The following is a 17163-nucleotide window of genomic DNA, read 5'->3' on the forward strand; positions in this document are numbered from 1 at the left end:
AGTGCTCCCAAGGGACTCTACATAACCTGTTGTGCCCCTTCTACTTTCCACAAAGTTAGGTTGCAAAAAATAGGCAATGAATGAAAGGTGCAAAGTGAGAATCGCCTTTGAAGTTTTTCTCTACACGTTACATGATGTGCTGTCTCTGTGTTATGGGTAGAGGTCTGTCTGCAATGAGGCAATGAGTAAAGTTTTAGCTCAGTAGTCAGCGCAGTCATCTACGATCTGGGAAACCTCAGTTCGAGACCCGGTGTGGGGACCTCCTTTGTAAGGTGGTTTATTCATTAACAATTATTGTAACACTTTAATTTTCTAAAATTAAAAGCGTAATAAAAACAAAAACATGATTTTTAAGTCTCTTTCCACTTTTATTAAAATGAAAATACAAATACAAATAATTTTGCTGCCTCAACAAATATAGATACAAATAAAATACTGTGTCTTAGTAAGGTGTTGGGCCAAAACGTGCCACCAGAACAGCTTCAATGCGCCCTAGCATTGATTCTACAAGTCTCTGGAACTCTTCAGCAGGGATGGACCATTCTCCCAAAAGATCAGAAGTAACTCAAGAAGTAATTGAAGGATCAGAGACAGGTGTGCAGGAGTCAGGCTACCAGCTGCCATCCATCATGATTAGCCCTGCTATAAATACCCGGTTCAGATTCCTCCACTTTGCCAGATTGTAGACTCTGTTTATTAAAAAACTTCAGCCCCAGCCCCAATCCCAATCCCAATCCCCAGTCCTCCTGCCTCGTTGGTCTCCTTCCTTGGTTCAGCTCGGCTCCCTGCTTTCTGGAACCTGCTCTGCCTGGCTCCCCTCTGCATTCCCCTGCCCTGATTGGTCCCAGCTTCTTGCCCTAAACTCTGCCCCAGGTTTCCAGCTACCTACCCAAGCCCCCGCCCCAGTCCCCCGGCTACCAGCCCTGCAGTAAACTGCCATGCAACTATTCACTGCCTCTTGTCTCTGTGTGCTGCACTTGGCTTCACTAGCCAAGCCTTCACAAGTTCATGGCTAACATCCAGCATACCTGCCTGCCTGTCTTGAGCACAACCTCTTTCTCTGTCTCTCCTGCACACTTGCATTACATTCTCACACAAGAAGCTTAGTTTTGTCCTATATCGTGTTGAATGAAGCCAAAGTGTTCCCATATGACTGATAAAACATCTTTTTTTCTGTGCCAGCTTGTTCTCATCTGCACCTCTCCCCAGCTGCATTTCTCTTGACTTGAGTCTGAGTTTTTTCTTCACTGGACACATTAGGTTAAATACATTGCTTTGAACTGCAGGTGGACATTCTGTATGAAGGAATGAATTTATTGAAAATTTCCATATGATTAAAATGAGGTTGATTAGAAGGCCATAATGTTGGTGTCAGTTACTTTTCCATTAATTACCCCACCATACTGAAAACAATATTTTAATACCCATCGCTGAAGAAAGCAAGCCAGCTGTTGCAGCTCAGAGCACATCCCCTAATAAAGAGGTCATCAATGCTCCACAGAATACAAGAAGAAAACAACAAGCAGGGCTAGGATGGGCAGAGTGTAGGAATCAGTGAAAGGCTGGCCATTCCTTGGGCTCAAGCAAGGAAGAACAAAGGCCAAAACAAGTTTAGTTGATAGTGAGCTACAGGCTTACACAGCTAAATGGTAATGTGCCTCATTTTGTTAAAGGAGACAGCTCCATTTATTTATTGTTTATTTAATAGGGACCATGCACAATACATTTATTGTACCAGATATAGTCAAAAGTTTATTTCCATCTGTGGTCTCTGGGCGGAGACCACCAGTGATGTGCAAGTTATCGAATTAAAAGAGGACATTGCCTTTGAGCCACCCAAAGCCCCTCACTAGAGTCATTCATGCCTGACTCAGCCGCTGATTAAAGTGCAACCATTGCCGTAACTAGCCGTCACATCTATTCCCTCAAATGTTTCCATCCATCTTGGTAATAGTCTGTTGTCCTGGCTGCGATCATATAGAGAAGAAAGAGGAAAAATAAGAGCACTGTGGACTTTGCCAAGTTCAACATTTATATCCTAAAACTTGGTTATTGTCTACCACACCTTATAAAATAATTGAATACTGTCCCTTTCGATTGTAATAGTCAGCTGGAGCATGCCACAGCAACTTCTGAGAATCACTTGCCACGAAAATCTTGAACTGTTGTTCTCAAATCAGCTGCAGAGGGTGTTTTGATGTGAGTGTTTGTGTGTTTATACTGGCACATTGTTGAGTGTCAGTCACCCGCAATTTCCTATATCAGGAAGGACTGTGTTTATTGGTTATTTAACCAGCAAATTGTCTTTGCATAAACAATGCCTTTCTCTAACTTTTCTTATTTTTTAATCCTGTTTGGCATCAGGGGAGCTGGAGTCTCCCAGCACACTTTGAGCAAGAGCCAGGGTACATCCTGGACAGGTCAGTCTATCACAGGGATAACATTGATATTAATTGACAACCACATTCATATTAATGGACAATCTAGCAATTCCAGTTGACCTTAACTAAATGTCTTTGGACTAAACAAGGAAACTAGAGCACCCAGAGGAAACCCATGCAGACAAGCAGAGAATCTGCAAACTACACAAAGAAAGTTCTAGGTTCTGAGTATTGACCACTGTGTCATCCAATTTTTTGTGTGATTTCTCATCCAATATGTAGCAAAAACTGATTCAAAACTAACCTCTTGTAAGCACCAGTTTATTGTCAACAACTTTGTTAAACTGACTTGCAAAGTTACATGTGCAAATAATGCACAATTAATGATGTTGTGTCAAAATGTTTTGTCCTGGAGGCAGAGTGATGTGTTTGTGCAACAATACAATTGAGCCCCAAGAGGAAGCTAATTAGTCTCTCATGTCAATAACGGTCTCAAGTGTGTGATTAAAGTGAGCATGTGTGAGCGTAGGCCTCTCTGTGTGCATCCTTGTACCTCAGTGAATTCTCCTCCCAAAACAATCTTATGTAATGTTGTTTTCCCCTGAAGGGCATATTTTCCTTTACATTTGCCAAACACTTTTTCACATAAATCTGTTAAATAAATTATTTTCACTTTTTTGTGTGTTTTGGGGAACACCAACTTTTGACAACTGACATCTTACACAACATAAACTTTGGAAACCAAAATATTATATGCTTATCTGTGTAGCCTGTAATAAAGCCTGTAAATTGCCTGGCAGCAATACATTCAATTCAATTCAGTTTTATTTATATAGCACCAAATCACAACCGAAGTTATCTCAGGGCACTTTTCACATAGAGCAGGTCCAGACTGTACTCTTTAATTTACATGCACTTGGCAGTAGCAGCAAGGAAAATCCCCTTTAACAGGTAGAAACCTTGAGCAGAACTGGGCCCCAGTGGGCAGCCATCTGCCTTGACCAGTTGGGTTGAGAGAGAAAGAGGGAGGAGGAGAGAGAGACACAGAGAAGCATACATACCATACTTGAGGCCTAAAGCCTCTCTTGCCAAAATACATTTGTTCAGAGAAGCAAGCACTGCCTGCAACTGCATGTTTATTCCACAACAAAAATAGAGTTCTTATTGTTTAAATGTTATGAAAGATTTGAATTTGAATTTTTTTTTTTTTTGATTAATTTTTTTTCCATTGATAACTGATTGTTGTCATTGACTAATTCATGTAACTTGTTATAAAACTAAATTAAGTGTGAGACATACATATATAACTTCTTTCATGGTAGGTTTACCATTTGTGTATCTGGAGCTTCAGTTCAGTACCGCTTACACCAATAATAATTTTTGCTACTACTATTATTATTATTATTATTATTATTATTATTATTATTATTATTATTATTATTATCACAATTATATCACTAAGACTATAACTATGCTAATACCTATGGTATAATAAGAAAAACCACAGGTAGACATTGTCTGACAATTTAGAAAGAGAAAAGAAAAGCTAACAGGCTCCATATTTCAATTTTAACCTTGTAATCTTGAGGGTTATGCTGTAAAGACATCCACTCTGCGTAAACACACGCTATGTGCTGAGAGACCACCATTAAACACTAGGGATATTAACTCTCCTTTTGCAGAGTCAATTTAGATACACATTGGGATTTTCTTAAATGACAGTTGTTTACTCCTACGGGCTTTATAATTCATTAGCATAATTGAATTAATGGTTCTTTCCTATTAGCCATCACGAGGTGAGTGTTCCTTGCTATGAAAAGTATATACATTTTTCCATTCACAGATTTCATGTTAATTACTATGTGGTTTACACTCCATAACATAATAATAAGAATAGAGTAAGAAACTTATGAGAAATAACGATACTTTTACTAATGTTTCAATTACACAATGATACACAATCAGTGACTCCAGTTGGTTTACTGTCATTTTTATTCATCTTCAGAGTAAATGATGGATATGTTTCTGCTTGATGGAAACCTACCATTAGTGTTGCCTAGAGAGACTGATTGAAGAAATGTGAGTAATCCACCGAGAATAAAAAAAGAACGGCTACCATTACTTCATCACAAGGCATATGGTAAAACGTCACTTTAAGAGGTGAATCCACATGTGAATCAGCAGAGTATACTGTCATATTGTTTGAGAGAGGTGAGTGTAAACGGTCGAGTCCCACATACTGGCAGGCAGCTTAAGCCTTCTAATGAGTTACTCATGTTTATATTTTATTTTAATGCATAACATTGATTACTAGAAAATGGTTGATAGTGCAAAGACAATTGGTTATCAGTATAAGAAATGGCATACAAGCATTGCTATAGTTTATATGCTTGAGACAATGTTAAAATGTTTTATCTAATGTGTTTAGTGCCTCCATTTTTCTTTTAGGAAATTTCTGCTCCATCATGGCAGAAGAAAATCAGAGCACTGTGACTGAATTTATCCTTATCGGCTTCCCTGGACTTCATTCGAAGTACCAAGGCATTGTCTCAGCTGTATTGTTCTTAGTTTATTCCTTAACTATGATAGGCAATGCAACAATATTTTTTTTATTTGCAACTGACCGCAGCCTTCATAAACCAATGTATCATATCATTCTAAATCTGAGTGCATGTGACATTCTCTTTAGCACAACCACTTTACCTAAGATCATCAGTAAGTACTGGTTTCAATCAGGGACCATTTCATTCACTGCTTGCTTTGTCCAAATGTACTTTGTTCACTATCTTGGCTCAGTGAATTCCCTTATTCTCTTCCTTATGGCTTTGGATAGGTATCTGGCTATCTGCCATCCTCTCAGATATCCACTTGTTCTTAAAAACTCCACTATCTGCATCATCAGTATTACTGCATGGGTTATTGCTAATGCAGCCCCTTTAATGTTAGTTATTAGGGCCTACCCTCTTCCTTACTGTGCCTCAAACATAATCAATCACTGCTACTGTGATCATATTGGTATAACAGTGCTAGCATGCACTGACAGGGCCCCTTATGGCTTTCCTGCTTTTGTGTTTGCAATGGTTGTACTACTGGGGCCTCTGGCATTCATATTGTTTTCATATTGCTCTATAATCATAGCAGTACTTAAGATAGCAAATTGGCAAGGTCGCCTAAAATCTCTGTCCACTTGTAGTACTCAGTTGATAATAATCTCACTCTATTATTCACCAAGATGTTTTGTATATTTAGCCAGCAATGTTGGCATTAAATTTAGTGCTGATATGCGAATAGTAACTATCATGCTGTATAGCCTTTGCCCCCCCATGATAAATCCACTTATATACTGCTTAAGAGCTAAAGACATGAGAGAAAGCTTAAGGAAGCACTTCAACAAAAGGACCGTTCCACAAAAAGAACAGGTCTCAGCTATTTGTAACTGATAAACCAATGCATTATTCAATGTTTTACCTTTCTTGTTATTAGTCACCTCTGTTAGTGAAGACTCTTTGTGATAAAATGTTGCCAAATCTGTCACAATGTTAACCCTGTCATTTAAAACATGTTTTAATTTAAACCAAGCCCATTCTCAAGAAGGCATCTTCTATCTGATATATAGATATTTATTCAATGAAACAGCTCTTTTCTATATTTATGTGAAACAAATAGTCTTATATATACAGTATATGTCATATATATTTATTGATTTTTTTTCCAGAGTACAAAGGAAAGAAGCCTAATGTGGGTTTGCAAACGTTTTCTGGACCATGACTCCATTGTTAGTATAGCTCTAACTGACCCCAGCAATTACTGTAGGGAACTGTCAAGTTTGTACGTGAATTGGAGAGTCAAGTGTTTAACTTTCAGAGCACCAAGGGAGCTAAAGATGGATTATACTGTACAAAAGTATAATTAAGAATTAATTAAACATAAAAACACATAAATTATTATGTACTGCATCAAGATTCCAAGATTTATTCGTCATATACTCATATTTCTATATATGTGCAGTGAAATCCAGGGAAATATTAACTTTAATTGCATTCCACCATGACAATGTCCAGCTACAATCAGACCATAGATGTATACATGTAGATACCACACTGGGCACTGTTACTCATTGTATCGATGTGTCATTGTGGATGCCATATTAGAATGGGGTAGTCCCTTTGAATGCATACATGTATATTAACTCACTGAATTGTCAACAATCAATCAATTTTCCATCAGTTTGGGTTGACACAAAATATTAGACATTTATGTGTATTACAGAATACTCTGTAGATCAAAAATGATGGTTTTCATACCGAAATGCTTATGTTTGATGCAAAGTAAATAATAGATCAAATAAAGTTGAGCCTATGTTTTGTCATTATTTTACAGGTATATTCTGTTTTCATATTTTGTTGTAATACGGCTACTATGATGATTTAAAAAACACAGTGTTTTGTCAGTTGATAGTATGACAATACTATCTACAGTACATAACAGGTAGATAAAGATTTGCCTACTATTAGAGATTTTTCTATTTGTTTATATTGAAGTTGGTATCCCTTTAGTATTTCTATTTGTTGTTGTAAGAAATGTTGCAAATCAAAGAGCTAGACTGTTTTTGGCTTTAGAGGATTTCAGGCATCCGTGTGATAAAGTACTTTGATTTGTCACCTATGTAATTCGTTGCATCAGCCAAAAACTATGGTGGCATTGAAGTGCAAATCACAATGACAAATAGGAAAACAACACCAAATAACAAAACACAACAGCAAATTGCAAATCAAATTAGCAAAAGAGAAAACAAAACAACAAATTGGAAATCACAACAGCAAAACAGAAACCACAACCACAAAAGCAGAAAACACAACAACATTAACTTCTACCAGAAAAGGTAGGTACGTGCTATTGACAAGGCACATGGCTGACTGGATGGACACACTGTCCATCTTTTTAACAGGAAGGAGAGGCACTGTACGTCTTCGTTTGGGGTCTGTGTACCTCCGTCCAAAGCTGTGTTCAACTTCTTTCATGAAAGGATAAACAAATAATATGTTATTTTGTTTTTCTGTTTTTCGTACAAATTAAAAAAAAAAAAAAGAAAGAAAATGGAAATCCATGTGCTTTTCCCGTTTTTGTCTTCAAAGCAGCAGTTGGAATAGAAATTAAACCCAAACCAGAAAACAACTTGTTTTTTGCTTTTATTGTTATATCTATACTATCAGCCCCTACTCCATCTCTACAAAAACATTGTCATTGGCTATGCTTGCTATAGCACAGATGGATAAATAGATAGATAGATAGGCACGTATAGCCTATCTATTTTTATGATGACAGCATGTTGTGTTATTGCATATTGTGATTACTTTCAAAGAGCTAAATTACACAGTGACTTGCAAGGATGACATTAAGGGCCCTAGTATCATGGAGGCTCAATGACCAACGCAAGCAGCGCTCTGACTACTCGATATTTTCCTGACCTTGGAACTTGCTTTGATTGGTATTTCTGTGACCAGTGCAGAGTGCACAGTGCACAGGTGGGAGAAGAGGCGCAGACAGGTGGGAGGTTCATTCAAATGAAGCAGCACAAGGGCAGTTGTTGTATTTTTGGTTGAATTATAAACATTGCACTGAAAACAGACGTCTCAGTACCACATCTGTTTCTAGCACAATGTCAATCCGCTGCTGCTTTGGTGATTGTACTTACAAGAGCAAACTAAATACTTGCTGCAAACGTGCTATAATAACGGATTTATGCTTGAAATATATATAAGATATTTCAATTTAACACTCTCCAACCAAAATTGCTACAGACGATATGGTTAAAAACGGAAATCAGTCTCCATTGATCTATAAATGAATGTAGATTATTCTTACAATATCTATTGTCCACAGTCGTTTATAGTGAAAAGATTCTCGTTCAGTTCATTAAATCTCTGCAGCATCAGGAATGATATGTTGATAAATCTGCAGCCTGATTAGAGAAGTGTTGCACAAGAGCGCAGTGCAATTACGCACAGCTGTTCACTGTGTTTACCTTCATTAATTTGCCTGAAAATGACACCAGGCTACGACAGAATAACCACACACCTCTACTCACAGCAGACTGGTTGGTTATAACTCGATATTCTACTTTTTATGAAGGAGCGTCGGTTTACCAGGGCTCACCACAGCTTCTTTTCCAACTTTCTTTTTACCAAAAGTAGCGTCTCATTTTATTCTTGACACATATTGCAGTGCAAACACTGTTGCACTATCGCATAGTTTAGTAATTAATGTTACATTAGTGTACGAGGTGAGATACATTAAAATTATTGCTGAAATAGGGTCGGTTTGATATAATCATATAAGTGGCTTCACCAAATTAATTTCTTTATTTTTTACTAGGCCAACTGACTGATGAAAAAAAACTACTCCATCTGTCTTTGGCTTCAGATTTATGGTGATGTGTGTTCATGTCATAACACTTCGAACCATCCAGACATTTCCCAAAGAAAATCTTTCTGTTTATTTAGCTGTCGTTATCACGTTTACTATGATTGCGCAACTGTTTCACAGCTATGTGACTGGCTGAGAGAGCGTTAATCACCACACCCACTGATCTATATTCACCTTCATCCATCCCTTTTGCATGTTGCACTGCTGCACATACATAGCAGGTGTGCACGGAGTGACCACACAGTCTGTGAGCTTAAGACCTACTACACTGCACTTGTCATTGCACTTGTGCAGTTAAATTAGGGCCCAAGAGTATTTGGCACGTCTGTCCGAGTAGCGCTATCCACAGTTCTGAGAGGAGTGTATTGTATTTATTTATCGGGACAGTGTACAGTTTTTAACATAAACGATGCACTGTACCAGATTTAGCTTAAAGCTAATTTTCATCTGCAGTCCCTTACAATTAAAACATATAACAGCACAATAACAAACAATACAAAGCAAAAAACACACAGAACACATTATACAAAATAGTACATCACATACACCCACAATATCAACTAGAAATTAATAATGTAAACTTATCAAATTAAAAGAAAGATTATTTGCATTAATGAGAAGACCATAGATGAACTTTTGGATTCAGTGGTTACAGAGCTGAGTGTTTTTTAGTAGATTTTTAAATTTGGTTTTGTATTGATGGAACTGCAGCTCTTCATATCATCAGGTAGGACATTCCACTGAGTTGTGGCTTTCACAGAGAAAGCTGACTGCCCAAATGCAGTGCGACGAAATGGTATGGTACAATCTTGTATAGAGGATATTCTGGAGGATCTAATAGAACTCACTGAGTGCGTGTACACAAAGTCACATAGTGGAGTAGGGGCCAAACCATTTAAAATTTTATAAACTAGGCAGAAATTTGAGAATAATCTCAAATTTCCAAAGCTCAGTTAATTATATTTCTCTAGTATCCTACAGTGATGGAAATGCACTGGCTTTTTGTCCAAAGTTTTGAGAGTTTGTTTGTATAAGGACTCAAGAGGTTTTATGGCTGTTTCTCCAGCCTGCCCCCAACATGTGAGGCAATAAGACATATGGGAAAGAATCATAGCATGCATAAATATCTTGGCTGCGTCAAAAGAGAGACAGTTTCTAATATGTCTAAAATTTGCTAAGTTCTACTTTATGGTTTTAACCATTTTTTTAAACGTTTCTTAAAGTTCAAATTTGGATCCAATGTCACACCAAGATATTTTAAATGTGACTATGTCTATCTTTTCACCTTTGATGAGAATATCAGCATTAGGAGGTTGTACCATGGTTTTAGAGAAAAACATACCTTTTGTGACATACCTTAACCTTGTAATCTTGAGGGTTATGCTGTAAAGACATCCACTCTGCGTAAACACACGCTATGTGCTGAGAGACCACCATTAAACACTGGGGATATTAACTCTCTTTTTGCAGAGTCAATTTAGATACACATTGGGATTTTCTTAAATGACAGTTGTTTACTCCTACGGGCTTTATAATTCATTAGCATAATTGAATTAATGCTTCTTTCCTATTAGCCATCACGAGGTGAGTGTTCCTTGCTATGAAAAGTATATACATTTTTCCATTCACAGATTTCATGTTAATTACTATGTGGTTTACACTCCATAACATAATAATAAGAATAGAATAAGAAACTTATGAGAAACAACGATACTTTTACTAATGTTTCAATTACACAATGATACACAATCAATGACTTCAGTTGGTTTACTGTCATTTTTATTCATCTTCAGAGTAATTGATGGATGTGTTTCTGCTTGATGAAAAACTACCATTAGTGTGGCCTAGAGAGACTGATTGAAGAAATGTGAGTAATCCACTGAGAATAAAAAAAGAACGGCTACCATTACTTCATCACAAGGCGTATGGTAAAACGTCACTTTAAGAGGTGAATCCACATGTGAATCAGCAGAGTATACTGTCATATTGTTTGAGAGAGGTAAGTGTAAACAGTCGAGTCCCACATACTGGCAGGCAGCTAAATCCTTCTAATGAGTTACTCACGTTTAAATTTTATTTTAATGCATAACATTGATTACTAGAAAATGGTTGATAGTGCAAAGACAATTGGCTATCAGTATAAGAAATGGCATACAAGCATTGCTATAGTTTATATGCTTGAGACAATGTTAAAATGTTTTATCTAATGTGTTCAGTGCCTCCATTTTTCTTTTAGGAAATTTCTGCTCCATCATGGCAGAAGAAAATCAGAGCACTGTGACTGAATTTATCCTTACCGGATTCCCTGGACTTCATTCGAAGTACCAAGGCATTGTCTCAGCTGTATTGTTCTTAGTTTATTCCTTAACTATGATAGGCAATGCAACAATATTTTTTTTATTTGCAACTGACCGCAGCCTTCATAAACCAATGTATTATATAATTCTAAATCTGAGTGCATGTGACATTCTCTTTAGCACAACCACTTTACCTAAGATCATCAGTAAGTACTGGTTTCAATCGGGGACCATTTCATTCACTGCTTGCTTTGTCCAAATGTACTTTGTTCACTATCTTGGCACAGTGAATTCCTATATTCTCTTCCTTATGGCATTAGATAGGTATCTGGCTATCTGCCATCCTCTCAGATATCCACTTGTTCTTAAAAACTCCACTATCTGCATTATCAGTATTACTGCATGGGTTATTGCCAGTGCAGCCCCTTTAATGTTAGTTATTAGGGCCTACCCTCTTCCTTACTGTGCCTCAAACATAATCAATCACTGCTACTGTGATCATATTGGTATAACAGTGCTAGCATGCACTGACAGGGCCCCTTATGGCTTTCCTGCTTTTGTGTTTGCAATGGTTGCACTGTTGGGGCCTCTGGCATTCATATTTTTTTCATATTGCTCTATAATCATAGCAGTACTTAAGATAGCAAATTGGCAAGGTCGCCTAAAATCTCTGTCCACGTGTAGTACTCAGTTGATAATAATCTCACTCTATTATTCACCAAGATGTTTTGTATATTTAGCCAGCAATGTTGGTATTAAATTTAGTGCTGATATGCGAATAGTAACTATCATGCTGTATAGCCTTTGCCCCCCCATGATAAATCCACTTATATACTGCTTAAGAGCTAAAGACATGAGAGAAAGCTTGAGGAAGCACTTCAACAAAAGCACCGTTCCACAAAAAGAACAGGTCTCAGCTATTTGTAACTGATAAACCAATGCATTATTCAATGTTTTACCTTTCTTGTTATTAGTCACCTCTGTTAGTGAAGACTCTTTGTGATAAAATGTTGCCAAATCTGTCACATTGTTAACCCTGTCATTTAAAACATGTTTTAATTTAAACCAAGCCCATTCTCAAGAAGGCATCTTCTATCTGATATATAGATATTTATTCAATGGAACAGCTCTTTTCTATATTTATGTGAAACAAATAGTCTTATATATACAGTATATGTCATATATATTTATTGATTTTTTTTCCAGAGTACAAAGGAAAGAAGCCTAATATGGGTTTGCAAACGTTTTCTGGACCATGACTCCATTGTTAGTATAGCTCTAACTGACCCCAGCAATTACTGTAGGGAACTGTCAAGTTCGTACGTGAATTGGAGAGTCAAGTGTTTAACTTTCAGAGCACTAAGGGAGCTAAAGATGGATTATACTGTACAAAAGTATAATTAAAACCTATTTGTTGTATTTTTAATAAGAATTAATTAAACATAAAAACACATAAATTATTATGTACTGCATCAAGATTCCAAGATTTATTCGTCATATACTCATATTTCTATATATGTGCAGTGAAATCCAGGGAAATATTAACTTTAATTGCATTCCACCATGACAATGTCCAGCTACAATCAGACCATAGATGTATACATGTAGATACCACACTGGGCACTGTTACTCATTGTATCGATGTGTCATTGTGGATGCCATATTAGAATGGGGTAGTCCCTCTGAATGCATACATGTATATTAACTCACTGAATTGTCAACAATCAATCAATTTTCCAGCAGTTTGGGTTGACACAAAATATTAGACATTTATGTGTATTACAGAATACTCTGTAGATCAAAAATGATTGTTTTCATACCGAAATGCTTATGTTTGATGCAAAGTAAATAATAGATCAAATAAAGTTGAGCCTATGTTTTGTCATTATTTTACAGGCATATTCTGTTTTCATATTTTGTTGTAATACGGCTACTATGATGATTTAAAAAACACAGTGTTTTGTCAGTTGATAGTATGACCGGGGGGGGGGGTTGAGCTGACCATCTCCCCATCCCGATGAGTGACCCCCAGACATATGCCATCACCTCTTGAGTCCAGGGTGCATAGAGAGGCTCCAGCATGCATAGATTACATTACCAGCAAGGATCCTTTAAGTTTTCTTCTTGTTTTCAAAAAATAACTCTTCTGATAGCTTCTCTAGTGCTGTATATCCTTTGGAATATTGGTAACAGCAGGTAGCAGTGAAGGCCTAAATGCACTGGAAGCGTCTGACGTGTGCGTTTTGAAGTACACCTATTGTTTTTAATGGCCGAACATGCACTAAAAGCGTTATGAGGCGCGCCAAATTGTCTTGAAGCCCCAACTCCAACCTTGTTTCGATTTTGGAGCATCAAATGGGGACCCAGCGACCAAAGCTGTTTTCTCTACAGCCAAAAAAGAGAGACATAGCACAATCCAGCTGAGCACCAGCTGAGCACCAGCAAGCCAGCGAGCGAGAGAGGGAGGGAGAGACAGCACAGTGGTGGTCAAGTAAGGAGAGCGAGCAGTAGTGAGAACAAAACCTCTGAATTAGAGAAATAAAACATTATATTCTAATTATTTCATGACAGTCATGACGTTTTAAAGCACAAACAAATAACCATCAAACAGTCAACAGATGATTTACTGTGGACACAGACGCTCTTAGTTTCAGTTTCATTTTCCTCCTCTGCATTTTCCTTTTCATTCATTCATTACATCCAACTAATGTAGTGGTTAATATGAGGACAAAATGACAAACCTGTGTTGGTTCTATGGCATTTCAAATCTGATGCTTGTAGTGCGCCATAGGAGCATCAATTGACGCACATCAATTATCGCTTTTGATGCGTTTGGGCCTTTAGCAGTTAACAGCTAGCTAGTTGTTTTGATTTGAAATATATCCAAAGATGATGTTTTCTCTTCTGTTCTTGCTGATCAATGCTATTACTTTCTGAAGATTTTTGAGGGTTATTTTACAAAATGTTCCACTTTTCAGGGCCCAAGTTTGAGATGTAATCAGGAGCTCGCTCCCAATGTAGCCACTCCTCTGGAAGCATTGGGGGGATTTAATCCTGGCATGTGAAACTAGAATTTAACCTTTTGTTTTGTTGTATATGATCACATCTCCCATGTGGACAGGCCATGAACTTCACATCACATCGCTGAGAGTGAAAATATCACTCTACATGATGAATTAATTTTTTTAAAAAATGGATTAAGATATTCCTGCAAATTCAGTGGTCAAGTTCAAGTTTTGTAATTGTTTTATTAAAGTTCATAATTAGTTTATATTACTGTTGCAGCTGCAGGAAACAGGGTAATATACATTAATAGTGTTTATAAGCCCACTGTGATTGTGAAAACATCCCTCTCTGATTTTTTCACAAATTGCTCCCTGTATCTGTTTGTCTATCTATCTATCTATCTATCTATCTATCTATCTATCTATCTGTGCTATAGCAAGCATGGCCAATGACAATGTTAAGTGAGAAAAACAAGCTGTTTTCTGGTTTGAGTTTATTTTCTATTCCAACTGCCGATTTGAAGATGAAAACAGGAAAAGCATGTGGATATCCATATTTTTTTAGTTCCAACGAAAAACAGACTGTATTGTTTGTTTATCGTGTTATGAAACAAGTTGAACACAGCTTTGGACGGAGGGTACATGGACCCCAAATGAAGGCGTACAGTGCCTCTCCTTCCTGTTAAAAAGACGGACAGTGCATCCGTCCAATCAGCCATGAGCCTTATCAATATGAGAGTGTCCAATCAGCGACAAACCTTGTCGATAGCAGGTACCTACCTTTTCCAGTAGAAGTTAATGTCATTGTGTTTTCTGCTTTTGCTGTTTTGATTTCCAATTTGTTGTTGTGATTTCTGATTGTTGTTGTGTTTTCTCTTTTGTTAATTTGATTTGCAATTTGTTGTTGTGTTATGTTATTTGCTGTTGTGTTTTGTGATTTGTTGTTGTGTTTTGTTATTTGCTGTTGTGTTTTGTCATTGTTATTTGCACTTCAGGGCCACCATAAAAAACAGGCATTACTTGTTACTATACTAGTAACACTATATAAATATAAATACTATATAAATCATTGTAGTAATATAGTGATAAAGATTTCATCCCACTACCCCAAGTTGTAATTGGGTAAAAAGAGGAAAACATCTTTTTGGACAGTACAGGTTTATGTGCAAAACTTTTATCTTGCTTAACATATATTACTTTTGACTGAAGAGCAGTTTTTCAGAGAGGAGGCTCTTGGCGGAGCTTGGAGCGAGTAACCACAGAGGATTTTTACCAAATGGCCATACTCCATTGATTGGAATCTGTTTATCAATTGGTCAGCTGATACTACAGAACTACAGAAATGTGGAGAAAGAAATGACAGCACCAATAGTCAGTGTAGTTATTCCTATTCATCCAGAAAATAAAAATATTACAAGAGTGTAGAATTTGAATCATGAAAACACTCTTGTAACTTTGTTCATTTTTCTTCATCACCCATTCTTCCTTTCTTATTCAAAGTCCAAGGTCATCTTGGCTCATTTAGGAAAAATACAGGCTACAGCTTAATGGTCCTACACAGCCTATAATACCAGCCTGAAAAGGACGACAGTACTTGTGGTGGTCTTTCATAAACTAGATTTTATATATATATATATATGTATATGTATATGTATGTATGTATATATATATATATATATATATATATATATATATATATATATATATATATATATATATATATATATATATATATATATCTTTTTAAATGCCCTTCTATATGAGTTGTGATAATAATGTGCTAAGTGCATTTCCCCTTTCACCAGCAGCTGGCAGCACTGACATTTGTGAATAGCAAAGTCCTCAGATGGAGTATGACCTGATATGCAAAATTATTTACCATTGCATATATTTTAAGTTTAATATTAATTAGTTAGTGTTGTAGATACTTAACACTGATCAATTATTTTTTCTTGCAACTGTTTACATTTCCTGTCAGAGTCACACACATATACAGGTGTCCAGTTGTAAGGTGCCATTTAGAAGTGAAATGGACAGGTGTTGATTGTGTGGTAGTAAAAAAACAGACTGTTGTGAGGCAAAGCGTGTATCTAGCTAAGTTCTTGTCAGATAGCTTGAAGCTGGCCTGTGCAATAAACACTGCCTTTCAAAAACCACCAGTTTTCCCAGACCCCATCCCAGAAATAAAGTTCTTATAAAGTAATGCTAACACATGGTTTTAAGACCTCAAATAAATATGCAAACAAATCCTGCAAATATGCTACAAAGTAAAATCCTAATACAAGAGTAATCAAGGATAAATTATTTGCTGTATATACGTTAAAGAAGCAAATGCAGGAGGCACTTTAGCATGTTTTCCATAAAGACTGAAGTAGAAGATTGAAAAACAACCAAATAAGCAAAAGGTTAAAGTGAAAAAAGGATCACACTGAATATGGCTTTATATACTATAGATGATATAGATCAATCAAGAGATGCCTTGATCAGTGCTGACACAGACTTCACAAATCTCAGTAAGTATTGGCCATATTTTAAGGATTAGAGCTGGTGAAAATCTTCTGGAGCTCAGGCAACTTCTTCTAGTTAGACACAGCAAATAGGGAGTTCCACTTTACTTCTCTGGCTCAGAAAAATATTTTGCCAAATGTGGGAATTTAGATGATAAGCACAAGCACACAGCCTCAACCACCCTAAATCTGATGAATTTGAATTTGAAGTTTTGAATAAAAATTAACCTCAACATCCTTAACTCATCAGTTCTTTTTACCATGATTACTTTTTTAAAAGTTTGAGGAAAGTTTGTGAACACCTACAGCGGCATACATTTTACTGACATAAACATAGTTACAGACACTAAATAATGCTGTGATATACAGTATGTATTTGGTATACTGAAAAGCACTGAGAAAAAACAAATAAAGTTTATTATATACAGCAATTTTTCCTCATAATATATTCCATCAAGTGGCACGGTGAAGTTGTGAGAGAATTGCATGTTTTTCACTGGCTCTGTGTGGGTTTCCTGCAGTTTCCTTCCACAGTCAACAGACATGC

The 17163-nt window shown here is 36.7% G+C and overlaps 2 protein-coding genes across 2 annotated transcripts; both read left to right on the top strand.

The window, feature by feature from the left end:
- The first annotated feature begins 4846 nt into the window (after positions 1–4846).
- On the top strand, positions 4847–5821 carry LOC137186894 (olfactory receptor 2AT4-like). The gene has a single exon (XM_067595925.1). The coding sequence runs from the start codon at positions 4847–4849 to the stop codon at positions 5819–5821; it is 975 nt and encodes a 324-aa protein (XP_067452026.1).
- A 5239-nt stretch (positions 5822–11060) lies between these two features.
- Positions 11061–13304, top strand: LOC137186895 (olfactory receptor 2AT4-like). Its single transcript, XM_067595926.1, has 2 exons — positions 11061–11978; positions 13275–13304. Exons 1-2 carry the CDS (start codon positions 11061–11063, stop codon positions 13302–13304), a joined length of 948 nt encoding a protein of 315 aa, XP_067452027.1.
- The last annotated feature ends 3859 nt before the right edge of the window (positions 13305–17163 follow it).

Source organism: Thunnus thynnus, chromosome 7, assembly GCF_963924715.1.
Source record: "Thunnus thynnus chromosome 7, fThuThy2.1, whole genome shotgun sequence".
Taxonomy (NCBI): Eukaryota; Metazoa; Chordata; class Actinopteri; order Scombriformes; family Scombridae; genus Thunnus; species Thunnus thynnus.